Consider the following 26170-nt stretch of genomic DNA (forward strand, 5'->3'; position numbering starts at 1 on the left):
ATCAATAAAGTGAGAGACTCCCTTAGATTTGCCATCCTCTGCAATGAGAAATAGTAGAACAAATGGGGAAAAGGAGAATTGCGTGGAAAGTGTGTTGGCACTTGGCCCTGAAAAGCCACAGTGCCTGCAGTGAGGGAGAGCACTTGGGCTGTTGCTTTGCCAGACTTTTTTACTGGCTCAGCTGGTGGGGCTTACATGAAAGTCAGTTGATGCTCTGCAGGAGCCAGTTTTTTCATCGTATCTTCAGTTCACGTGGCTATTTTAGGAAGGTGCCATGCAACCCAGAGAGCCTCTCAACCCCCTGTTCCAGGCACTGTGTTTTATCTCCAGTTCTTTGCCAAACTTCAGCAGAGCCAACATTTCCATGGAAAGCATCATCAAAGGCGTATTTGTACCAGCTCACGCTTAAGTTTTCTCCAGCCTGTCTCATCCCAAAACATTATTTCTGTGCATTTTGTATTCAGTATAGTCTTCAACTGTCTCTCTGCCTGACTGCTCCTGAGACAAGAAGCACAAGGACACCCTGAGGTCGGGAATGGCTCTGCAGTCCCTGTGATTGCTGTGGGTAAATACCCCATGAGTGTTGGGATGGGAGCGTGCTGAGCCAGGGTGAGTTCTGCAGCCCTTGGGGAAGACAGGGGTGGCACTTAGAGTCACCTTGGTGAGGTGAGATGGGTCCTACTAGGTGGGTTTGCCATAGCATGAAGGGTGGGAGATGTGGCCGGTCACTTCAGTACATCACTGGCTATTTAACAGTAAGCAGATACTGGCTTCTGTTAAGGTTAGTAGCAAGATAACAAATGACTTAAGGCAAAATCCTGGCCCTGTTAAAGTTAACGGCCATATTCGTGGCCTACACTGGAGCCAGGACTTCAGCCAAAGGTTCCTTTATGTCTTGAAGATTAGGAAGGAGAGGCAGTATGTCTGGAGACATAGTCTGCCCCTTGTAAAGCTGGTGGAAGCTGTGTGGTTGTCTTTGAAGGGATGGGGGCAAGTTTATTGTGTCTACGTGAGCCAGGCTGTGGCAGGGAACCCATGGGCTGCCTGGGCTGGTGTGTGCAGAGACTGGGGGAAACCTGAGTTTTTGGACCCAGAGACAACCCTTTGTGTTTTGCGGGAGGTATTGGTGAGTCCAGGAGACTTCGAGGGGAGGGCGACCGTGCAGAGGAGGCATTGCCTGGGGCCTTTTGCACTGCACCCCTCGCTGGCAAAAGAGGTGATGGAGAGGCGTGCAGTGGGATGTGATGTGGCAGTGGGATGGGGGCATGTTTCCCTTTCCCAGATCTTCACTTGTGGGAGCGTGGAGCATTTCCAACCCCACATCCATCTGTTTCCCTATGAGCATCTCCCACCACGGGACACTCTGTGATGGGCACCTACGCTGAGTCAGGGAAGATCCGTGAGGTGCAGAGAGGCTGACAAGAAGTGTGCGTCGAGGCACTTTTGGAGACCTATGCAGATCCTCTAAAAACTTTCCATAGAAATGCTGGTATAAAACCGAACTCCTGTTTGTTATTTTTCTGCTTATTCCTTAAAGCCATGGGCTGCTCCGAGTGCTGGAACATAATGAGGCTTTGCTCTCCCAACAGACACACCAGGAAACTCTGAGGTCATTTCAAGCATTATAACTTTTTTGCTCTTCCCCCCAGCTGCATGCAGGCCCCTTCCTTCCAGAAGGCCAGGCAAAGGCTTTTTATTTTCCTGAGATGTGCCTGGTTAGGGCAGCTCCATATTGCAATACATTCTTGCATCTTATTTCATATTTTTTATCAAGCTGTGCACGTTTACGGGCCAGACGTAAGCTGGCTGGTTCTATCAAAGTCAGTGAAGCAATGCTGATCTAAGGCAGCTGAGGAGCTGATCCTAAATGCCTTCAGGACTGAAGGGGGGGAAAAAAAACAAACCCACCTAAATGCCGATGAAAATCTGAGGTCAGTGTAGGGGCTTCAATATTAAGCTTTGAAATCTTTTACAGGCTTATGAGTTACAGAAGAGGGGTTGGGGGGAAAAAAACCTCCTTACAGGAAATTGCTGGTGATGCTTTATAGCTGGTTAACTGCAGCTCAGGTAGGGATTTTGAGATGAAATTCTGTTCTTAAAAAAGCTGGTTCTCTGGGCTCCCACACCTGCAAAGCAGCTCTGCTGCCTCTGAGGCGCCGGTCAAAGGCAGGATGGCAGGATTTTGCCCCCCAGTTCTGCAGGCTTTGTGGGGGCTGGGTCTTTGTGGCAAAGGGACAGCGTTTTCTAACTGACCGTGCACATCTTGTGAGTGGGAATATTGCTTTTTTGGGTTTTGTTATCCATATTATTTTCTTCAGCTCTCTGACTGAGCCGCTGTGATGTGCCTGTTTTGGGAATAAATGATCCTGCTTTTACAATCTGTGTTCTAATCACAGAATCTCCTAGATTTGAAAAGACCTGTAAGATTTTTCACTTTTAAAACTGCAGGTTTCAGGCTTTGTGTGCTGGCCATTTATTTAGTGAAAAAGGTTCCCCTTTCTCTCTCATCACTGGATCCATCAGTGCAGGTTTGTTTGTTGGAGTTTCTTTTTTTTATTCCTGTAAAATACCTTTTGGCCCTTACTCACCTGCTAGTGAAGTTTCATTTCAACTGGTTCCCCTGTGAGAATCTCATGGAAATAATGTGCAGTTTTGTGCAGCTGGGACCGAATCCCCAGCGCCACACTCGAGTGTTTCCTGGGCAGAGCCTCTGTGGGCGCTCAGTAACCCCCCCTGTGCCTCAGCAAAAGGCTTTATCTTGAGAGGACGGGAAGAGGGGAACTCAGGGAGAGGTTTGCTACTTCCAAACGACTTCTTGTGAAGCTTGGGTATGAAAGATGTGAAACCTCACTGGACGGTGGGGTGGTTTTAAAGCTTCCAGCAATGCGTATTTCTGTGGATGCAGGACCCCGGCACAGCTGTCCTGTCCCAGCTCAGGTCGCTGTGACCCATCACTGCAACGCGGTTGTCCCAGAAGTGTGTGGATGTGGGCTGCTGAAGCCCAAATCCTGGCTCATCCCAAAGGAGAGCCGCTGGGATGTGCGCACACACCTTCGGAGCATTTTGATGGTAGAAACAGTTCCCAATTTTGTCTGTTATGTGCAGTTTATGTATAATCCTCTTTTCTTTGGCCACAGAATTGTTAGGGTTTGGGGATTTTTTTTTTTGGCTTTCCCTAGTAGTGAAGACTCCAGACCTTCTTAAAACAAAAAAAATAAAAAGCTTAAAAATAGGAGCCAGTGACAGATATAGCCAGCTACGGCAAGCAGTCCCTCTGTAAGCTGCCCAGTTCTGGGACGTGAAATCTGGTCTGTGGAGGGAGTGTAACACATTCAGGTTTGCTTCTGACCCGAACCCTTGACTTCCTATTCCTAAGCTACGCTTCAGGAGATATGTTATTCTGTAAGCTTTTTTTTTTTGCATAAGTTGTTTGGGGTTTTTTTTGTGGTTTCCTGTTTACACCCTGTCTAATTATTTTTTTCTTTTTCTTATTTTTTCCGAACTGGATGACACACATGGATGTCTAAAAATATTGCATGTAACAACCAGCTTCGAATAGGGAGGATGTTTCTGCTGAAGAGAAATAGCATAAATATCCTGCAGATGTTTGTTTTTTGTTGGTTCCCCCCCCTCAAATAAACACTCAGGCTCAGGATATCACAGGGAATTGGTTTAAGTAGCCAAGAAATAGGCTTTTTCTCTCTGCCTTGTTGGTTTTTATTTTTTAAAGGACTGATGTTTTGGAAAATCTGCTTCCATGGCTTTAGGTGGAGAATTTGTCTTAATTCTTGTGTCATAAGTGAGATGGAGCAAAAAATGTTTGTGGGTTTTTTGTGTGGTTTTTTTTTTTCCCCAGCTATATAAAACCTTTCTGAACATTTTAAACTGCTGTATAGAATTACAATCTTACCCTGTGCTTTAATTTCCACATATGGAGATTCTGAGAACTGTGCATTTGTCTTTCTTTTTCATTGAAGATCTGGGTAAATCAGGCTCTTGCTGAAATGCCGCTGCTTATAAGGTAGGAGGGCTGCAGAAATGGAGTTGATACCAAAATATTACATTGGACAGTGTTTGTCCTCTTTTTCATTCTTCTCCATGTTTGAGTTTTTATTGCTTACTTATGCACAGAGCATACAGGTGACTTTGGTTTAAAAAAAAAAAAGAGTCCAGCATCCCAGTATCTCAGTATGGTTTTGCATTATGTTTCTCCCCTAATTTCCCATTGGGAATGAGATGATGAGATACAATGGTACTTGATGAATTTTATGCTGCTGCTTCTTTTACTGGATAATAGCTTAAATATTTGCAGGCTTTTAAAAATGACTGCTAAAAAGACCAACTTAGGGGCACGCTGCACAAACATAACGAAATTGTTTATTTGTGCAGACAATGCAAAATCAATGAGAATAAGCTGAAAACATAGATGTGTTCATACATATCTCAGACTGCTCATGCCACCTCTTAACTGAGCCAGACAGCTGCGCTCATCTCATGATGGATTGGTCCAACTACATAGAAAATCAATTATATTGTTCAGATTAGCAAGGCATACTGAATTAAAGATGAAAACGTATCTGCAAGGGGCTCTCGGGTGCTGGGTCTCTGACGAGCTCTCCCTGAGAGCTGAGTCGTCGAACGCAGGTCCCTTCCCAGAGCCCCAGGAAATAGCCCTCTGAGCTGATGTGCTGCGGGGAAATAAATCACACCAGTGTCATCGAGGGAGTTAAAAACGAGTCCTTTTCTGCTTCGGCTCCAGGAGCTCAGGGTCTCTGGTTGCTGAGCTGGAGACACTTTTCCATGGCCAAAATCCAGTATATGTCCTGTGATGCTATGGTGGTGAAGTCCTCTTTTTGAAGCTCCCCAGCTCTTCTCCAGGCAAGAGGAGAGGACCAGACCGTTGATACCTGTGTTGCAGCGTGTGGCATTGCTGTACCGTAGTCACGTCTCACCTCTGTCACTGCGCTGGGACAATATGGGGCTGATGGCAGATGACTGATACTCCAAAGTTTGTGAGGTGGTCTTGCGGCTGCGATAGCCTCTGAAGTTTTTGGTTCTGCCCCCTGTGTGAAAGAGGCTTGAAAAATGTGAGTACTGTTGTATATAGGAGCCCTGTCTGCATGGGGGAGCAGCTCCACGTGAGGAGAGTTGTCTCCTGGAGATGACCTCTCTGGTGGGCGACATTCCTGATGCAGGATGGGCTTCTGTTGCTCTGTGGTAGTAATTGGGAGTGATTAGCTTCTGATTGTGTTTGTAAGTATGGAGTAAGCCAAGTGAAGTGCTCTCTGCCCCATCAGGAATGGGGTGGGGATACTTGGAGTGAGCTCTTGCACAGCTGTGGAAACCAGGGTGCTGGTTGCTGAAGCCTTGGGTCTGCAAGAGGAGGATAAGGGCTGGTGTTTGGACGGTCCTGGTTAACACCACTTTGTTTTAGGGGTTGGAGCCTGCGAATGCAAAGCTGGTAGTCACCCGGGCAGATTTGCGTTCCTCAACTGGGCTGTGGTGCCACACAGTGAGTACCTGTGTTGTGGAGAAGGCGTCTTAGCAGGGATGTAGCCTTGCTAAGGGGGGGCAGAGGGGTGCAAGCAGCAAATAGAAAGGGCTCGAGAGACACCCCCTTTCCTCCTTGAGCTATAGGCAGCAGCAGACGTTTCACGGCCCTGGACAATGCTGTCATGTCCCACCATACGACAGTGTTCCTGGGGTGACACAGGAGCCCATCGTCACGTGGGGACGTGCGTGGGAGCTGACAGGTTTGTCACAGGAATGGCGTTTCACTGTGGTTTTTTCGCTGAACAACCTGGTGTCTTCTGCAACTTCTTCATTGAGCTTTCTAGTACTCTGGGAAGCAGCTGTGTGATTTGTTCTGAGCTGAGATTCCTGGAGAATCAGGTACTAAATGTTAACTGTGTCTGTATCTGTAAACCAGACTTTTGAGCTATATCCTTATGTTTTCTCATCAAAAAATTGGGGATAATTATATCTTGCCTATCTTCAGGGGTGTCACGAGGTTTAATTACTTTACTTTTAAGGTGCTTTGCAATTACCTTGGATAGCTGAATAGAAACACAGATTATGGTTGGTATTTCTTTTATGTTTTAATCTTCCCGGCAACTTTCCTTTTTCCTCAACACAAGGCTTTGTGGATGTGTTTGCTATAATAGAAACCTTTTTTACTTAACAATAGACAACCAAGGCAATTAAAACAGTCAGAAGTGATTAATGTGATTTCACTGGGTGAAAGCTAAAGCAGCTAGCAATTAAATAATGGCAACCCTTGTGCTATCTCAGAGCAACAGATGGGGAATGATTTAAAAACACTATTGGATCAGACACTTCACAACAGGGGCAGATTGGTAACAGTATGTCAGAGCCAGAAATATGCACCACCTTGAAGGGTGTGCTGATGAAATGATTAATTGATGGTAACATGCCACTTATTTATGACTGTGCGATGGCAGACCTTCAGCTCTTGGGAACAAATGGACCCATGGTCAGATCATAATGGATTTAAGGGCTCCAGGTGGAGTGTTGGTGAGCAGATAAATTGCAGGGAGTGTGCTGGAAGCTGGAGTCGGGATGCTGGAAGCTGGAATTGGGATGCTGCAGCTTTGCTCCCAAAACCCGAAGGATAAAGCACTGGAAGGTGGTACCCTGCTGGGAGCATGGCCCTGGGGCTTGTGCAGCTTTGGGCTGGTGCCTCCTGGAGATGCAGCACCGTGGGGTGAGGTTGTGGTTTGCCTGGGGAGGGCATCCCTGCCGTCTCCATGATGGTGCAGTCTCTGCTCTGCACTCCTGTGTGCACAAGTCACTCCTCACCTGGCACTTCTCTACAAATCCACTTTCACAGCAGTAGGAAAAATGAAAAGGGAAGGGGTTTATTCCAGCTAGATTGGCTCTGCAAATGGTTCTTTTACCAGGATTGCTGTTCTGATGGGTGATGTGATGATACGTGTTTGGTTAGTGCCATAAGTTGCCAGTGCTGGCGGCACAGATGCCGTAGCTCCCTTTTCCCAGACACCAGACAGAGTTGTGCCTGCAGATGCTCCTCTCTGACCTGTTTGCAGAGCTCCTCAGGAGGGGAGTCCCTCCTGGGTTTTGGTCAAAATGAGCTCAATTAGTTGAAACAATAAAAGCTTTGTTAATTTGGCTTCTTACGGCTGGCTGGCGACAGAAGAGGCTGTGTCTGGGCAGCCCTCGCTGTGCAAACAGCCGGGTGTTGAAATGGGGGCAGCACTGGGGGGAGGCGGCAGGTTTCTTCTCAGTTATACTGCAATCAGGTATAAATTGCAGTTATTTTTAAGTCTTTATAAGGTTTGGATGTGTGGCATCGCAGGGGCAGGAGGTGATGGGGGTGGCGGTGGTGGCAGTGGAGCTCAGCCCTGTCCTTGTCCCCATCCCTGTGGAGCCAGAAGGATGTGAAAGGAGAAACTGCTGTGTGTTGCCATTTAATCCCTCTGGGAGCCCCTATCTAAGCAAACCACCCTCGGCTTCTGCTCACAGCTCAGAATTTATAGTCTGCGAGAAGCTTGTGCTGTCAGGAAAATGAGTTACTCTGAAGCTGAGAGAATAAATATAAAAGCCACGTCTCCTTCACCAGCTCTCGCCCAGAGAGCGCTGCGACGCCGGTCCTCATCAAAGCCGGCAAGAGGTCCAGAATTAGAACAAATTTGAAATAATGTAAAATCTTTTTGTGGGAATGAATTAGATTTCAAAGGGCAGATATTAAAAGGGCCTAATGTGCAGCTCTTTCTGAATTGCTGTCCTCTTAAATAGAGAAAGTCACATTGTTTGCAAGAGATAAATGTGACATGAAAGAAGTGGTCCAGATATAATGTCAGAGGTTGTAAAGCTCATCCTTTTCTTCATCATTCACTTCAAGCACCTGTCTTGGCGTGTGCAACCACCTATATAAGAATCTTATGGAGGCAGTGCTTGTGAAAAGTTATCCAAGGGAGAGCATTAATGTGCCAGTAGGGACTCCATCTAGACTAGAGACCGGGTCCTCTGTCAACAGACCAAATCTAGGCTGACCAGTCTGCAGGGAGGGTTGGATAGATGGGGGTTTCATGTGTCCCTGGTTTAGAAGTGAGCCTGGTAGAGTTAGGTAATGGTTGGACTTGATGCTTTTAAAGGTCTTTTTCAGCCATAGTGATTCTATGATCTCTGCTCCTCGCTGGTGCCGAAGTGGCTATGGTACTAGCCAGGCTGGTTCATCCTCAAATTAAATTCTCGCAGCACTTATGTCCCTTCTATCTGATCCCGAGTGCTGCGAAGCACCCTTCATTCTGGCTTGAAGCTGACAGGAGCGGAGAGTGCTGAGGCAGCTCCCTAGACCTGAGTCCTTGGAGAAGGACGCTCAGCGCCGGTACGGGGTCGATTCCCTTATCCGTGCAGATTAAACGCTTGCTGCGCACTGTCCTTGCCCCTGAGCCGCACGGGGGCCTGTGCAAGCCAGGGAAGGCGCAGGTCCTGCCCTTCCTCAGGGGCTGTGTTGCTGTCTTTGCAGATGACAGAGGGCCGGCACTGCCAGGTGCACCTCCTCGATGACAGGAACTTGGAGCTGCTGGTTCAGGTAAAGACCCTGCGCTTTTGGGCACCAGTGTCGTGGTGCCGTATTTCTCTGCTTACTCTCTTTAGCAGCGTTACTGTTTGAAGAAAAGTTGTATCTCTTATTAGAGCAACTCATAGAAGTGGAGGAAATGGGCACGCGTTCAGGCACGTGCCCCTCCTCGGACCTGAATTAGCGGGAGGGTTTCCCCTGGACGTTGGCATACAGCGGGCGAAATACCCACCATCGGTTCTGCATTCAGCCTTTCTTTTTTGCCAAAACTTATAAGGAGTATTAAATACACCCCTCATGGTGGTGCCTTCTGTAATTTAGGAGGGAAGGAAAAAAGTGTATTTTGGGGGATGTGTCTTTTTCCCATAACAGAACCTGAAGCACAACATCTTCCAGTACACAATATCTTCTTAATTGAAAAATCCATCCTGCTGTAAGTGAAGGAAAGCTTTGAGCTTCCACATTTCTCTCCCAGAAAGAGGAAAGCAGTGATCAGTCCATGCACTTCAGCTTGATGTCATGGGTTAAGTACATCGCTGCCTCTCCGTGTTCCGCGTGTCTCACGGCTCCACAGAGACACCGCATCCGACTGCCCCGAGTCTGATGGAGCCACTTCTGTACTTGTTGTACAACAGGGTTTTAACGTGGCTGTATGGACTTAAATGTCAGCATTTGCAGAGAAAACTTTTATTACATATGAAAAGTCTGGACTGAAATGCATTAAACTGTTTTTATTCTTTCAATAGCCCAAACTCTTGTCTCGGGAGTTACTGGATCTGGTGGCCTCACACTTCAACCTGAAAGAAAAGGAGTATTTTGGGATAACGTTTATAGATGATACGTAAGTATGTTTGTTTATTTTGAACAGGTGTGTGATTATTGCAATGCAAAACCTTATCCCAGACACTGTGGCAGCTCAGCGTGATGGAAAAATGACTTTTTCTTTTGAAGAAAGTTTTTCTTACCTTGCTTGTGCTGCTTGGCTGAGGAAAGGGGAAGGCACAAAACAGAGAATATTTGGGAAAATATCTTCTGGGCACAAACCAGAGAATACTTGTAAAATACCTTTCTGATGCTTTCACTTCTCATGTTTGTCTCACAAGGTGGAAAAATTGATTCAGCAATAATTTCCCACGTGAACACCCTCAGCTTTCCTACTCTGCACTTTTAGTAACAACAAAAAGGTTTTGCATTTATTTTCAAAGTGAATTGCTCCTATTGCTTTGCACTTTAATCTCAAACGTATTATTGAGTCTTTTAAAGCCAAACTTCCCCCTAACAGCAGTGAAATATGAAGTGAGTTCTTCTCATAAACAGCTTTCCTCTAGCTTCCCTGTTGCTTTTGGATATCCATGCTATTCCGCCGAGCACCAGAAAGCTGCAAAAGCAGCAAATGCTCGAAATGCGCAACCCTCCCTTCCCGGCAGCTGGAGTATTGCAAGTGCGTGGTGGTGTTGGGTGCAGCATCTCGCTGTCGATGCCTGTCCCCTGCCCCCCTCCGCCAGCGGCTGCCACCGGGCTGGGTGAGATGACGGGGCCACGCTCCGGAGTGCCGTAGGAGATCCGCGTCTGTGACATTAACCCGGAGTCGGCTGGGTTAAATGACATCTCAGCTGGTGTTTAGACTCATCTGGCAGCGTTGCACAGAAATGCTTCCCCGCGTGAGCTGCGTGCAGGACCGGAACCCGCAGGCAGGACTCTGCTCCCCAGGGTCAGCATCTCCAGAAGAGTTACCTTCAGCTCCTCAAAAAAGCTCGAGCGGAGCTGCTTTGGGCAGTGGGGAAGTGGCGTTGTGCACCAATACAGCCCCTAAATAACCCTCTGTTTGTCTAATAGGAATAATATTAGTCCCTGCTGCTCCCCGTTGCCACTTTTTATGGTGTCCTGGATGGAAGCCTTCACCTATAAATCACATGGGAGCCGTGTTTGGGGCTGCAGCCGAGGCAGTTCCCATCTGCAGGTCCTGGAGAAAGGGCTGGTGGTTTCAGAGCTGGTGGGAGCTGCTCGCTTGCCTCTGGGGCCCTGACCACAGCACTGTGTCATTTTTACCAGCCACTCTCATCTCGAGCTCTCCCTAGAATATTTTTGCTACATCCTTGTCCTTTCAAGTGTTGGAAAAGACTTTCTTCCAGCTCTTCTTTAAATCCCTTGAGGATGCTGTTGGCACTTGGTTTGGGGTTTTTTTTTTTTTCCTCCCCAGAAGAGCTGCCATGAAAATTCTTCTGGAGGCTTTTGGTTGCTGGCACTCCCTCACCGTGAGCTTTAAAGTGCTGCCAGGAGATTACCTATAAGCTGTTGGTATCCCCAGAAACACCAGTGGGACTCCAGAGGCTGCCTTGGGTGTACATGGTTGGACTGGGTGCTTGGAGGGAGCCTTTGGCCTCTGGAGGGCACCCATGCCCCAGCCTTTTGGGGCAGCCACAAGGCTCCTGGCTCCCCCTTGGCCCCAGGGAACTCAGGGAGGTTGTTGGGGTTTGGAGGATTTTGGTTTTCTTTCTGGCTTCCTTCCCCTTGCAGTCAGAGAAGCTGCTGCAGAGAGAACTCTGCTTTTATACACCTGCCTCATTAAATGAGCGCGCCTGCGGTAAATCCCTCTGCCCTGAAATGGGGGTTTATGTCTCGCTGGGACTGGGGAATGGTGCAGAGCAGGAGGAGTCAGGGATGCGGCCGCAGAGCTGTGCGATCCCCATGCAGCAGAAGAGATCGGACCCGTTTCTGCTGCAGGCAAACATCCAGCCTCTGCTGCGGATCAGTTCCCCGCCGTGAGCCATGAGAAGCCAATGGAAGCATCCCCATCTATAGCTATTTCAAGAACGTTTAGTTTTCCTGGGTGCCATGCTATGATTTTTGTGCTGCAGCTGAAAATACAACAGCAAAGAGCCTTCTCTAATGTCCAACAGTGAGTTACATCAAAATCTCAAAACTTAGAGAGAAAAAAGGAAATAATTGGATGAGATGTTTGCCTGCCTCAGAGCTGAATCCCGCACTTCTTAAAGTAATGCTTGGTGTAAACACGAGCACTGAAGAGAGCCCATTTCTGTGTTTCCCGCCCCAGTTTTTAACCACCTCCCCACCCTGTTTCCGCAGAGGTCAGAGCGTCTGGCTGCAGCTGGATCACCGAGTCCTGGACCATGACTTGCCCAAGAAACCGGGCCCGGCAACTTTGTACTTTGCCGTTAGGTGAGTAATTGTTTCCACAAAGAAAACATTACCACTTGGGTTTATTTATCACCAGGGGTTTTTGTTTAAAAGGACTGATTACGGGTTTGATAAAGGAAATAAATGTCAAAGCGATATATTATTTTTAGAAGGAGATTAGGTTCTGGATAAGTGCTGCTCTCTTTTGTATTTAACTATGAAATAAAGTAGTTTGGAACCTGCTACTTTTTAAACTGTTACTAGGACGTTGTTCCTAGGGTTGTTTTTTTTTCTTTAAAACCCATATTTTAAGTATCTTTTGTTGCCTGACTTGTCTTTAATAGTGCTAAATTTTAATACAGTTTGTTTAAACAGTTGTCCTTGCTTTTTCTTCTTCTGTTTACTTAAGGGTTGTCTGTACTTGAAAGGGATTGCTGATGGCTTCTTTGCTCGCACAGCTTAAGCCAGTCCCCAGGAGAGAATAAAATCCCTGGCAAAGTGATGGTTTTGGCCAATGTAATTGCATTACTTTAGGGCTTTTGCTGGCAAAGCTCTGCTGGTTAAGGGCCTGAAAAAACCCATGTCCTACGAGAGGTTTCTGTGCTGGCAGAAAAGACCAAGCATCATATTCTTAATATTGTTGGAGTTTTTTTGTTTTCCTTGCAGTCTGTGAGGAAAATGAGAGCAGACTGACCTCATTCGCTTTTCATATCTCAGTAAATTTATGCCTTGTATGCTTAATTATTTGAAGCACTTCCAAGGCAGAGCCTCTGGTGTAGTTGGGTCGGTTGGCACCGTCACCTTGCCGTGTCCTCCTCACTCTGGTCATTGAGTGAATGGCTCAAACAAGTGGCACTTTGTTTTTGCTGAATATGTGCTTATCTGTGATGGAGTTCGGAGCTTCTCTTCCCTTCCCCACTTTTAAAAGAAAGGGAAAAAAAAAATTAATCCATTTTAAAAGGGATGATGGGCTCTTCAGTATATTCACTGTGTTTGACGATCTGGGAGGCTAAAATCTGTGACTGCCCAAGAAAGCTGTGAAGGCAATCATATAACTTGAGAGCTTCTTTGGTTGGGATTAATGCTGTTGGCTTGTGATGTTCATTTTGGCCCGCTCTGTTGCAAGATGGTCCTCTGCAGGACAGGGTGTTGAGAGACCTGAGTAAGAGTTCATCTGTGAGGAGTGGGCTTGGAAGGATCAACTTCTAGAAACTATTTTTAAGCCTGACTACTCCGGGTTTGTGAGATCCCAAACAAACGATTAGTAGCCAAGGAGGTGGGCAGGGAGTGAGAAGCAGAGCAGGAGAAGGAGAATACAGAAATAATTAGCAATATAGAAACTGTCTGATCCGTAGAAAATAGAGATTCCAGCAGAAAAGCTACTTCAAAACCTGCAGCTCTCTACTTTGTTACAACTCTTTGGGTAAGTAAGCAACTCGAGGCCTTTGCTCCATTGCCTGTACCTTGGGTGGTTAGTTCAGACACTTATCTCGTGTGAACACATTTGCCTTGTCATAGCCTATTCCTTAATTAAACTCCCATGAGAGCAGCCGAAATATACAGTTGTAGCTGTGTGTGCCCGTGGCTTGAACAGGAAAGTGTGGTCAGGCGTGGGGCAAGTGGCGTGGAGGGGCTGGGCACTGAGCTGCTCTTCTCCTAAGTGGCAAATGTGCAACAGCATCAGTCCTCAGTCTCTTTCAGCACTGCACTGGACAGTTTCCAGTAGCAATAGGGAAATGGGGGGCATCCCCAGGTACTTTCCCTTTGTTCATGACTGCCCAGCCCTGAGCTTTTGTCATTCAGTACTGGAACGCATGGTAAATCCTTTCAGGTTTGAACTGTTTTTCTTCAGCTGGCATAAATTCAATCCAGTCGGGTAAGTTTACATATGGTATGTGTAACTGGTTTAAGACTTACAGACTTAGGATGTGCAGATTTAGGACTTATAAAAGTGTCGTTCTAGTTTCAAGGATGCTGACAGCATTGGAAATAAAAGCAGAACATATACTTTATGGTGTTCCCAAACATGCCTTCCATCCCCTGAGCATCCTTATCTCTGTGGTCCAGTGTTCCCCATGTGTACTGTGGTGATAAGAGCGTACAGCTTGTACCATGGAAGAAACAGAGCACACAGACCTGGCTGGGGCAGGGGCAACACCTCCCCAGTGCCCTCTCCCTAAATCCATACTCTGTACCAGCAGTGACTGGGAGCTGCCTCTCTGCAGAGCCAGGGGTACTGTGCTGCTTGTGAGGACATCAGCCACATCTGACTCTTAGTTGAAAGAAACTGCAAGTGCAAATGAGGCCGTTAGTTGAGGAAAATCACCTTTTTGGTGTAGCGGAGGGAGGAAGGCTTTAGCAGGCTGAGGAAGGTCCATGCCTGCCTGGCAGCAGATTGGAAGAGGACCAAGAGTGGGGCTCCTGCCCTCTGATGCTCTGTGTTTCTGGAGAGGAACACTCCAAGTGTACTTAAAGTGAAATTTAGCAAAGCTGCTGGAGAAAAATTATATCAGGTATCATCAAGAGAGGGTGGAAGTACCTGTGGTTCCTACAGTTCTCGGTGAAAGGTGAGTCATAGAAATGTAAAATAGCCTTTCAAATGTCTGGGGCAGGCTGCTGGGCTTGGGTCTGCCCCTTGGACAGGCTGCATGCCTGTAACACGGGTAAATCATCTCCTTATCCTGCAGAGGCGTTCTGGGGTGTGCTTTAAAATTAATTTGATGGAACATGCGGTAGGAATGTGAAATATTAAAATAATTACTGTTTAATATATTGCATGTCTCAAGTCACGGCATAAATAATGCATACATTCCTAATGCGCGCAGCAGGTGCTGGTGTTACTGCTTCCTACCATGCACTCTGTGATGCTGCTGTGGACTTCTTCCAATGTCTTGCAAATCATCTTCACCAAGAGATCAGTGGCTGGAGCTTGAGGCTGTGAGGAGCCTTAGGAGCGCTGTGGGAGGGATTGGCCTGGTTCTGATAAACATCGTGGGTTGTGTGTCCTTTGTTGACCATCCAACCCTCCTGCTATCAAAGGCAAGACATTGAGAAGCCCTGGTGTGGTCCGCACTGCTGGGGCGGTGGTGGTGGTGGCCCAAGTCTTTGCTTGGCTGCAAAAAAAAGTGTACCTGCTGCCTAGCATCGGTTGGGAGAGTCTGGACCCAACACATTCATCCTCCGTAAGGAGCTGAAGGAGAGGTATCCTGCTCTCAGATCCAGCTAGAGGAGGATTGACAGGACCACATTCACACAAATTTGTCCTATTAAACTGACTTGGCAGTTCCACACTCATCAAATTATAGATGGGTTTTCTCCACACCATTTAATGCATCTCAGCGCTGTTTGGTTTGATGCCCCAAGTGAGTCAGAGAAGGACGCAGACGGGTTGTGTGCAATTTTGCAGAGTGCCAGTGGCATGTGTGATGTTTGGGGTAGCTCTATAGCAAACTGGGACCCATTTGCTAACCTTGGCTGGGCCAAAGTAACTAGTAATGGGATTGTTTTTGTTGGTAGTGCCTCTGTGATGCACTTGGGGAAGAGGAAGATAGGGATGGGGAAGAATGCAGCGAGCGCTGTGTAGAGTGGTGCCTGCAAAGCTGAGCCAGTTTGCAGCCTTTCCGTGGTTTTAGGGGTCCCATCATGATTAGGATGGTCGTTAGCACTAGGCCAGCTTCCCAACCTGCAACACGCTGTTTGGAGTTACTTATTCCACTTCTGTGTTTTTGTCTGTATAGGAGAGATGGGCTTTGCTGCTTTAACATTCAACAGGGGTTTTCAAATGAGATGAAAAGTCATCAGATATCTACAATCTAGTGAACAAGGAATTTGTTGTTCCCTGTCTGCTATCAGCCTGTGATTTTTCTGTTTTTTCCCTCCTAATAGGCAGGAAATTAAGTGCAGTAGCTCATAGTTCCTCTGTGCTATTTTATCACTAGAGAACGAAACATTGAGGAAATAAAATTATTTGGAAGGTAGATGAAAACTATTCAAGCAAGTAACTGTTTTGGGGTTTTGTTTTGTTTTTTTTTTTAATTTTCAGGTTCTACATTGAGAGCATTTCCTTTCTCAAGGACAAAACTACAGTCGAGTTGTTCTTTCTGAATGCGAAGTCCTGTGTGCACCAGGTAAGCCCCAGCGTTCCTTTGGAGCTCTTTGTGCCTCTCCCATTTATTGCTCCTCTGCTATCTTACATGGTCCTGCAAACTCAGTAGGAGCTGTGTCTAATTTCTAGATCTTATTGAAGTTTTAAAAATCTCAGCGCGCTTTCTCTCCTCCTTCACTTAAATACTGATGCTCCAAGCAAATGGATAAGGATGATGATGGTTTCCTTGTCCTGGTTTTGCAGCCCTGCTGTGTGCTCACTGCACTAGAATAAGTCTTAAATACTCAAAAGCTTTTAAGTTGTCTGAAATCTGGGTTGTAACTTCACAGGTAGGCTCTGAGTGGCATATCCTTCTATACACTGCATAGTAAATGCTCAAGGCAAGCACCTCTTTACTGATCTCAGGATGAACTTGTCTCAAGAGCAAAAGCCCTGTGACGAAGGTCCTTTGCCATGAACTTGATTCCTCATTCCCCGATTTCCTGCCTTAATTCAGTGTAGTAGTAAAGTAATAAACCCTATAAAGTAGCAATCAAAACTAGTTATTAAAATACTTTTTATATTTAGTCTCTGGTTAAGAAGCTTCCGCTGTTTTCTTGACATGTTTGAATTGGTAGAACATATTTTTCATAGAATCATAGACTGGTTTAGGTTGGAAAGGACCTTGAAGATCATTGAATTCCAACCCCCCTGCCATAGGCAGGGACACCTCCCACTAGACCAGGTTGCCCAAGGCCACGTCCAGCCTGGCCTTGAACACCCTCAGGGATGGGGCCTCAACAACCTCTCTGGGCAACCTGTGCCAGTGCCTCACCACCCTTAAAGTGAAAAACTTCTTCCTAATGTTTAATCTAAACCTGCCCTCTTCCAGTTCATAGCCATTCCCCCTCATCCTATTGCCACTTAGTGATATGGTAGCTAAAATCTTAAATAAGGTTGATCTGCTGCAAGTTCATCTTGCTCTGAAAAAAGGGTGGTGTGGCTGCCACCTTTGGTGTGCGCCTAATAACCAGTGGTGCAATAGCAGCTGCAGTTCAATGAACTTTACTTTAGCAATGCCTGATGTTTCTGGGATTTTCCAGTTAATGTCAAACTTGGGCATCTGGCGCTTTTTTTTTTTACTTGTAGTTCAATCAGTATAAAAGGGTCGCTCGGTTCTTAGAACCTTCTCTTGGAAAACAATCCTGTGTCATTAGCTGGTGGAGGAGCTCAGTGTAACCGGCCAAAGTTTTCACCTTTAATATGCTTCATATTTGAGGATTCTTATTCAGTATTCAGTATTTGTGATTTTATGGTGGGATCAGAAACCGGATGTGAAAGTGGCTAATAGCAAAGTTGAGACTGTGCTTTGTACAAGAATTGCTTTCTGGAAGAGTGGAGGAAATTGGGGCCTCTTCTACAGAATGCTGAAGTTGTAAAGATGTTTGAAGAACATGGGACCTCACTAGTTAAGATTAATAAAAAGCAAATCTCCATTTGGTGTATCTGCCATTTGAAATGAAGGGTCTTGGCAACTTTTTGTCATCTGTTCGGGGAAAACCAGAGCACTTTAAACAGAAACAAATAATTTTGGAATTGGAAGATAGGTCTGGTTTTAGGATGGAATGTGAAAAATGCCACTGCTATCAAAACAAACGCTGTCAACTTCAAAACGTTTGGTGTGAGTATATGTGTTTATGTATGTGCATAAAGCATAAGACAAAGGAAAGGAAGAGAAGCATAAAAAAAGCTTTCCTCACTGATCATAGACACGTGTGTCATCAAACCAGTAAGAAGTCACTTCTGGCCTGGATAAATATTATTCAAGCAACATAACTTCATATTACTGAAATGAAGTGCTGATAGCAGGAGAAGCGCTGATGATGCAGGGAGTGCTGCAATAAGCAGACTGCGCATCATCCAGTGGCGTTCAGGGCTTCGGGAGCCGGGAGAGGTTTGAATGAAGGCTGGGTGACATTTTCCCCTCCATGGCTTGCAAGGTGTGTGCTCTAATTGGTAACAACCCGAAGTGCTGCCTTCCCTGTTCCTGTGAGCAAAACTGCCAGAAGCACAGAGGGTTTTCTGTCACGTCCAGTTTCTGTGGTCAGCGGCGGGACGGGAGCATCGCTTCCTCCCAAGAGCAGGATCTCCGTGGGCAGTGCCAAGCAATTCCAGATGTAAGGAAAGCCAAGAGCTCCCGCTCTGCCTGCGGCGCTTTCTGCTGAGCGGCTTCACAGCCCGGCTTCAGCAGAAGCCCGCAACTACTTCAGCAGAAGCCAGTTTGCTTACTTTCAAGATGTATTTGGTCCAGTGGCTTTTAACCTTCAAATTAAGTCTTTTAAAAATATTTTATCCTACTTGGTAAACTTACGGTCAGGCTCTAGGTTTCAAGTAGTGCACAAAGTGCACGCAGGACCAATTCTCATATTTAAGCCCACGGGACGCGGACAAGAGGATGCGTAAAGGCACGTTGGCTGCGCTCACGCAGGGCATCTGTCCCGCTGTGCTGTGGGGAAGGAGGCGCAGGCTGAGCGGGGTCGGCTTCTGAACGTGAGCAGATCCCCAGCTCCGGCGAAGCAAGCGGCTGATGCTCACTGATGACAGCGAGGAATGTTCCCTGGCATTTCTCAGTCCTTAGTCCAGCTCCAGGGGGTTAGACCTGCCTCAGCTTAGGGTGGGTTTTTTGTTGTGTTTTTTTTTTTTTTTCTCCTCTCCTTTCCTCGCTGCATTCCTGGAGTGAGGAAGCCCCAGTGTCTCAAAAAGCAGCAACCTACACCCAGCCCGTGTGCTCAATGCACTGGCTGTGCTGGAGGATGCCCTACTGCGGGGCCGTATCCGAACCTGGATCTTTGCATGAAGCTTCTGCTCTGTGTGGGTCAGGAATGCGGTTGAGAGGATAAACGCTGCAATACCTGGGGTGTGAGAAGACCTGCCTGGATAAGATTGCTTAAAAGCCAGTCATGCTTTTTGCTTTCACAAAGCTGTTTCCAAACAGCAGCTTGTTCCCCATAGGGGACATCGTGTGTGAAAAGCCCAAATGCAGGGTGGTGCAGAGGCCTGATGCTCGAGGGAGTTTGTGTTTGTGCTCTTCTGACTTTCCCGAGTGCTGGCGTGTGTTGACAGCACAGCTGTTGTAGGTACCTGTGCTTCCACGGCTTGTGTGCCATGGAAAATGATGCTTTCCTGAGCAGTGGGTGAGCGGGTGATGTCGCCCTGCATGCGAGACAGTGCACGTTGGTGCTCCTGTCAGTGTGTAGGACACACCACGAGAGCCAACTGAAGGCTTGGGCAAATACAGCCAGCGTGTTGGCGAAGCTTCATGCCAGTCTCCCCTCTGGAGGGGATTTATCTGTGGCTTACTAGGTTCAGAGGCTGCATCATAAACGTATTTACGGTATTCTTTGAGAGATCTGTGGGCAATCCTGTGTGTGAAATCCTGGAAGTGGCTGTATCTAATCAAAGAGAATGGTATCTCCCTCGTGAAGTCCAGCATCTCTGGGCTTAGGGTGGATCTGCTGGGCAGAGTGTGTTGGCCGTCTTGCCCTGGATTGCTCCAGAGGGGTTTTGCTGCCAGCTGAATAAAAATTAAGAAGAAATAATATAGCATATTAAATATAAAAATTATTATATAATATATTACAAAATATGGCTTCTGAAGAATAAATAATGGAATAAAAACCTGCATGAAAGTTCTGAAAAGAGCAAAGGCTGCTTTGTGCTCTGTAGTGCACAGCCACGCTGCTCTTCCTCACCTTCCTCACCACATTCCTTCCTGCCAATCTCTGCGCCCCTTTCTGCAAATCGGGTACCACTTTCTGCTGTCAAGGGCTGGAGGAATCTGAGGCTTGTGCGTTTTGCAATTTCTGTAGACATTTTGGCAAGGGAGGGGCAGATAGACAATAAAATCTCTGCTGCCAAGAATGTATTTCTTTCTACTCCCCACCCACTCCCCATCTCCGTGCTCTTCCATACGGTCAAAGCTCCTTTGTGCCTCTGGGACCTTTGCTGCCACGCGCCAGGTTCGTGCATCCTTTAGGACCTCTGTTGTTCTCAGCGCTGTCCCCATCTCTGCCGGGCCCTCATCCCCTGTGGGGAGCTGGGGGAGTCCCCTTTGCCCAAAGCACAAGAGGGCTGAGAACTTTTTCTTTACTTTTGCAAATCATATTTAAGCAGTGTCACAGTTCTGCACCCGGAGCAAAGAGTCACTGTGCACTGAGCACGAGGTGCCCATAGCTGCTCCTTTCCACCGCACCCCATCTTAACCCCCCAGCGCACCAGCACCAGCATCTTCTCTCTGCAGTGTGTAATGCAGCGCTGCTTTACACACCTGGAGAATAAACTTCCCTCTGTTGGAGCAGCCAACAGGACCCATTCAGCGTTTGCTGGCCTTGCCCTCCCCGTGCCTCCTTGCACGTGAACTAAATGCAACGTTTACTGCTAGGCTCGTAAGAGCGCCTGGTGTTTCCTCGCTGCTGGTGTGTGCACAAACCTTGGCCTCCAGCTGATATAACGAATGCTTCCAGTGCTCTCACCCTACCCTCCTTTCGTGTTGAGCTGCCCATTTACTCCCCTCCTTGTCTGATGCTGCAGTCCCCATCCTGTCTGGGTCCTGTGTGGTCCAGCCAGCTGCCTGGCTCCTGCTCTCCAGCATCCGTGCTCTTTGGGCTGGAGCTTGGAGAAGCCGTACCCACTGCCAGGAATACCTTGGGCCACTGAGCAGGAGGTGGGAGCTGGTAAAACTTAGATCTCCAGGTCTATGGAAGGGCCTCACAGTGACTTAGTTGTAAGCTTTTTTTTATATACATGTATTTTGGGAGAATGCAATTGCTGGAAGGATGCTTTGTGTATGTCTGGGTTCTATTTTCTTACGTGCCTCTCTTTCAAGGCTTTGAGAACTGCTGCCTGAAAACCTTCAGTGGTGATAACTTCAATTTAAAAGCTTGCTTTCCTGTCCCTGAATGTGGGAAGCTGGGTTTAGATTTATAGCGGTTTCTAAAATCTATTATGCAGCTGGAATTTAAAATAGTGGAAACCTAGCACTTAGTTTCAGGTGAAATGGGTATCTCAGAATTGATGTGTTTGCACAGGGACGGGGGAGCTTTGTAACATATTCAGTGTGTTATTGCATGGCCCATGACCATAGCTGGGATGCTTTTAAGGAGGTGGGTCGGAACTGGTCACACACATGTTGATGATAAATTTGGAAAGATAAATTAGACTTTTCTTCTTTCAAAACAGCCAAGTTTGGAAAAATAACACCCTACTTGGCTAGCGAAGCACTGTCAAGTTTATTATGCATTAGAGCTAAACTCCATATAGCTCTGCAGCCATACGGTTGACTCTTTGCCAGTCCTTAAAATATGTTCTGTAAACTAAGATCCTGGTCAGTTTGGCTGTGTTCCCCTTGTCCTCCCTATATTTGGGTGTCGGGGGGGGGATGTTCTTTATTTAATTTCCCATTTCTTTCAAGAACTTGTGAGAATTGCTGTAAAAAAGGCAAAACGTTAAAGGAAATGGAAGTTTTTGGAGGAGTCTAACTGTGATAGCTTCATGAACAGCAATGCTTGTGAGCACTTGGCAGCCTGAAGACCAGTGCTTACCAAGAAGAGCTGTTGAAACAGACCCCTGGAGTGAGCATGAAGCCTGGCTGGCTTCCAGCTCGTGGAGAGCAAAGTGGTCATATATCAGAGAGCTCTCGAAAGTTTTATAACGGATATTTCCTAATTCTCCTCCATCTCTCGGGAGAGGGGAGCGTTCCCATGCAGCCTTGTAGCACTGGGTAGTCTGATGCTAGCCGAGGCTGTTCGACTACTATGTGTTGTCTGTATTTGCCGTTCTGCTCCTGAAGACAGCACATGTAAAGCCCAGGACGAGGACCAGCTGGCCTTCTGCACCTCGAGGGCTGTTGTCTTCCATGGGTGCTGGTAGCCACTTCCCTGGCCCAAATCCCCTAGCAGCATGTCAGCAGATGAGAAGGATGGAGCATGGTTATGCCTGTGAGCAAAATGTGACAGGAGGAGGCAGGACCCCCATGCTGATGTAAGCTGGCAGATCTCCATGGGCCTCCCTACTCGTTATCCCATGAGACCCCATGTGGAGCTGTGTTGGCAGCTTGGGGAGGGACTTGGCTGTGGTGTGGGTATAGTCAAGAGACTCTACACAGCACCTCTGAGAGCGGTTGATGTTGGTCCAAGGCTGCCTGCTGTGAAGGGTGATGGTGCCCCAGGGACCTGTTGAAGCTCTTGCCAGGGGAGGCGTAGGTTGTGTCGCAGCTGGGCTGGCCCATTGCATATGAAGGCTTAATTGGTTTGCAGGCAGTTTCATACCTCGCGTCTCTTGATGCAGTCACCTTCTCCTGGGTCTAACTACCAGCACTAATTGCAATGGAGAGTTTTGCACCTTTGATCTCCTGGCCACAGGGTAAAGGTGCTGTGACAGCTCAGCTGGGTCTGTTGTTGGTGTGTGTTGGGTATCTCACTGTGATGCTGTGGTAGGAAAGTGAAAGGCTGTGATTATACATGAAGTCTAATGACGCTTGCTGTATACCCTGGCTTGCAAACAAGGAAGTCTATGTCCTTCCCCCATTCTCTGCTTTTACTTTTATATTAATGCAAAAAAAGGAGTGCTAAATGTGCTCGTGTTGCACTGAACTGTGTAGCCAAGTCAGAGTAGCTCCTGCTGTCCCTGGAGTTTCATCTAAGTGTTGGCTGAAGCACAAAATGCCACCAAGGGAGATGGATGAGGGTGGCTGGCAGAGGCAGCAAATAAAGGGTGTAACAGAGAAACCTGAAGCTTTTGCTCACCACAAGGCACTACCAGCTTTCCTTTTGGCTGGGTTGGCCTAAGCCGCTGAGGTGGGAAGCAGCAGGTCCTGCCAGGAGAGAACCACGGTGGCTGCTGCACATGCACTGAGCTGTGTTCAGTCTCTGTTTATGCTCTCTCGTGTGGGTAGGAAGGGCTGTGGGGCTTAGTGGATGAAAAAAAAGGTGTCATGGACCATCTAAATGCTGTGAAGCATCTGTGAGGCCTCCTGAGCCATCCAGGCTGCGCTCCCCATGGGGTAAAGGCAGCATGAGTGCAAATCTGAAGTGCCCTTTTGAGGAGGGTCAGAAGGACCAACCTTTAATTTGCTCCTATAAGGGCTGCTATTCTGCATCTCCTGCTGGTTTAGTGCTTTACTTTCTCTCCTTGGTGTGCTGCAGGCAGACACTTGCTTTGCTATGCTTTTTCTCAGCCCTGTGTTTCTGTCTTTGGGAAATTGGTCCCAGCTGAGATGCTCAGCAAAGTTTGGAACTTCTGATGCAGAAGGGAATGGGATGGGGATGGGGTGTCCGGTGTGTCGCAGGGCAGCGTGAACAGCAGGTGACACCACCGGGATTGAGACGTAGGTGTGAATGCCGGCAATTGGTACAGGCACTCTAAAGTTGGAGGGTTATTCACTTGCTGCCATCGTTTGTCTCCGTGGTATAATTACCCAGCACAGCCATGCCAACAGGGCGAGTTGTTGAATCGCCTGACCTACTTCCTCCCGTGCTGCTCAACTTGTGTCGTGGAACAGGTTGTGGCCACCAACCCCTCCCCTCCCCAGCCTGTCCCAGGAGCTCAGGCCACCTCTGTGCACCCTCTGTTCCCAAAGAAGCCTTCAACGCTGAAAAGCTGCTAAGCTTTCCGCACTGCAGGGGACCTGCCTTTGCATCCTCTGGCTGTCGGGACACATCGCGGGGGTGCGGGATCTCTTGTGGGACGTCATGACAGTGCTGGGCACGGATGGTGGCATCGCTTTCTTCACTTGTGCTGCATCCACACCCAGCTAATTGCCTCCCTCGGTTTGAACACTGTGTCGTACGCATTTGGATGCTTCCTTTCCCTCTGTCTAATTGCACCCTTCTTTCTCTCAGCTTTTTTTAATCACCTTTCTGTAACCATGGGTAATTACATTCAATATTGTGGCTGTCTTGAGGCTATTCAATCATAGTGTGTGTATATGGGGGCGTCTTTGGTTAATACAAATTTTTACAGGGGTTGGTTTGAGGGAAGAGGTGTGTTAGTACTTCCTCAAAGATTCTCAAATCTCCATGTGCAATGTTTTCGTTAGTCTTTAACCTCTGAAGGTTATATGTGCTGTGAACAATCCATGTCACTTTTCATGTCTTGCTCTGGCTCTAGAGAGTTAAAGATGATGGTTCCTCTGTGTTGCTTACTTTCTTTTTAATCTGAGTTTACAGTCTAAAGATTTGCTTAGCACAGTTAATGCTCATCTGACTATCGTCATTCTTGATCTGTGTTTTCATCAGGATTTCAGACTTGTATCTCTGTGACAGTAATTCTAGTGTTGTTGCTGTGTCTAATGAGGGTTCACTGCTCTATTCATGACCGAGCTTGTGATTTTTATCACATTCATAAGTCTACAGCTGTGCAGCAAAAAGACTTGAGCTCCTGTCGGAACTGGGGGCTAAATTCTGCCCCTGGGCACTGAAGGCAGGAGTTGGTCTTTACTAGCTGCTGAGATAGCGACCTATTCCTGCTCTGCAGTAATTGCCACCAGGTTTGGACATCTGCTACAACCTTTTATTATTCTGAGGTTTGTCAGTATGACAAAAGCCACCACCTGAATCTGCTGGACCAAATGCAGTGTTGAGATAAGCCGGTGGCCTTTTGGAGAGCAACACGAGAGGCTGAATCTGTCTCGCTAGTTAAAATGATTGGTCCCTGTGCAAACTCTAATTGAAAAATACCAGTTTCGTCCCCTCCCTGGAGCTGCACCCACTAGTCTGCTTAAACTTATTTGCATCTGAAATGTAGAAGACTTGGATTCCATTATCTGAATTACATCCATCTACTTAACCTCGTGCTAGTGACCTCGTTCCCACTTGGGATGGATCTAGGAAAACCTTCCATCTTCATCTTCAACGCGGGGCCATGAGAGCAGTCGCTGCCCTGGCTCCCAGGGTCCCCTCCGCCTGCTTGCTGAAGTCTCTGCTTAAATTAGCCCGGCAATTGCAGGTGTTGAAAATGAATCTTCTCACAGCCATTTTTCCCAATCTATTTTTGAAATCTGACCTTGCTGTTAAAGCAATGCTGAAACAGAGACCCCCATCCGCTGGCCTTGGGGCTGAAGGATGGTTATAAAATCAAAACATTGCATGAACTGAGTGGGAAAAGTCACGGTCCTGAGCTCCTGAGTGACACGTATTGCTATATGGGTTTGTGTCAAGCCAAGGGCTCTCCAAACTCCTTGACAGCCCAGGGCAAGGCTGGATTATGTTGTGGCCAATTGGGGAACCAGATGGCAAATAATTTTATATTATGAGGGGAAATACTTCCAGGCTGGTGAGGGAATTCTCCAAGAGACTGTCACTTGTATATAGCATTAGTCTGTTAGAAAAAGGCTGAGCTGGGCTTTGAGATCCCGTGCTTCAAGTCCTTGCTCTGTTATTTAGCTATTGCATGATATCAGGGCAGTCCCTTTACCTCCCTGCATCTTTCTTCGTTGATTTTTAGCCCTTTCAAAGGGTGGGTGCTCTCCTGATTGCTCTTTGGGTTTTGGTGGTTTTTTTGGTTTGTGATTTTTTTTTTTGGGGGGGGGGGGTTTGGTGCAGAGCTTCCCTTAGAATGGCCCCAATCTCCTGCTACTGTTCTTGTATGGCGATACATGGTGATAATTAGGACTGGTCCAGCCTGTTCTGAGGTTTGCAACAGCTGGAGAACCGTGGTGGCAGCTTTGTGCCTGGAATGTCCTGTTCGTCCCCTTTGCTCTGGTCAAGACATCTTCAGTGTCTACTTTGAGAGAGGTCAGGTTAGGGAGGACCTTCTTACCTGTTTGCTCCTCAACACAGCTTCTAAGCAAATGTATTCAAAACCGAGGATGTTTGCACAGTAAAACCCTTGCCATGAAAGCAAGGACTGAAACTTCATCACCTGAAGAAGGCAGGCCCCCTTCAGCCTGTTTGGTCTCCTGAAACCCTAAATGAAGTGGTTTGTGGGATCATTTTTAACGTTTGTGGCAATGCCATAGCAGCCTAGTAAAGTGACCAGAGTTTCTTCATGCTTGTATTTAGGACCAAGTAAATAAACACAGAAAAGCAGCCTCATAATTACTCCTGCTAATTAGTAACACCAGCAGCAGCTATTGCTGTGGGTCAGCGGAGACTCGCTGCTGCAGCAGCTCACCCAGCGCTGCAGTTTCTCTTGGAACCGAGTAACAAAGCGAAGAGGGCCTTTGATGTGAGAATTGCATTTAGGTATTTAAATCTCGATGAGTTTCTTCTGTGCTTAAAAGGTGATGAGCCGCATGTAGCTGATCCTGCCTTGGGGCAGGGAGATGGTCTTGGTGATGAGCTTTTAAGGTCCTTCTGGCCCCGTTTTCCCTTATTTTGTGGTGCGGG

At 47.2% G+C, this 26170-nt stretch overlaps 1 protein-coding gene across 1 annotated transcript in view; it reads left to right on the plus strand.

Moving 5' to 3' along the window:
• The first annotated feature begins 8509 nt into the window (after positions 1 to 8509).
• The window catches only part of FRMD4B (FERM domain containing 4B), a 64125-nt gene continuing 46464 nt past the window's right edge, over positions 8510 to 26170 (plus strand). The window contains exons 1-4 of the mRNA XM_009883587.1: positions 8510 to 8575; positions 9310 to 9404; positions 11651 to 11743; positions 15744 to 15828. Coding sequence (XP_009881889.1) covers positions 8510 to 8575; positions 9310 to 9404; positions 11651 to 11743; positions 15744 to 15828 — 339 coding nt within the window. The remainder of the gene's footprint in view (positions 8576 to 9309; positions 9405 to 11650; positions 11744 to 15743; positions 15829 to 26170) is intronic.

This window comes from Charadrius vociferus, unplaced genomic scaffold, assembly GCF_000708025.1.
Source record: "Charadrius vociferus isolate BGI_N301 unplaced genomic scaffold, ASM70802v2 scaffold324, whole genome shotgun sequence".
NCBI classification, from domain to species: Eukaryota; Metazoa; Chordata; class Aves; order Charadriiformes; family Charadriidae; genus Charadrius; species Charadrius vociferus.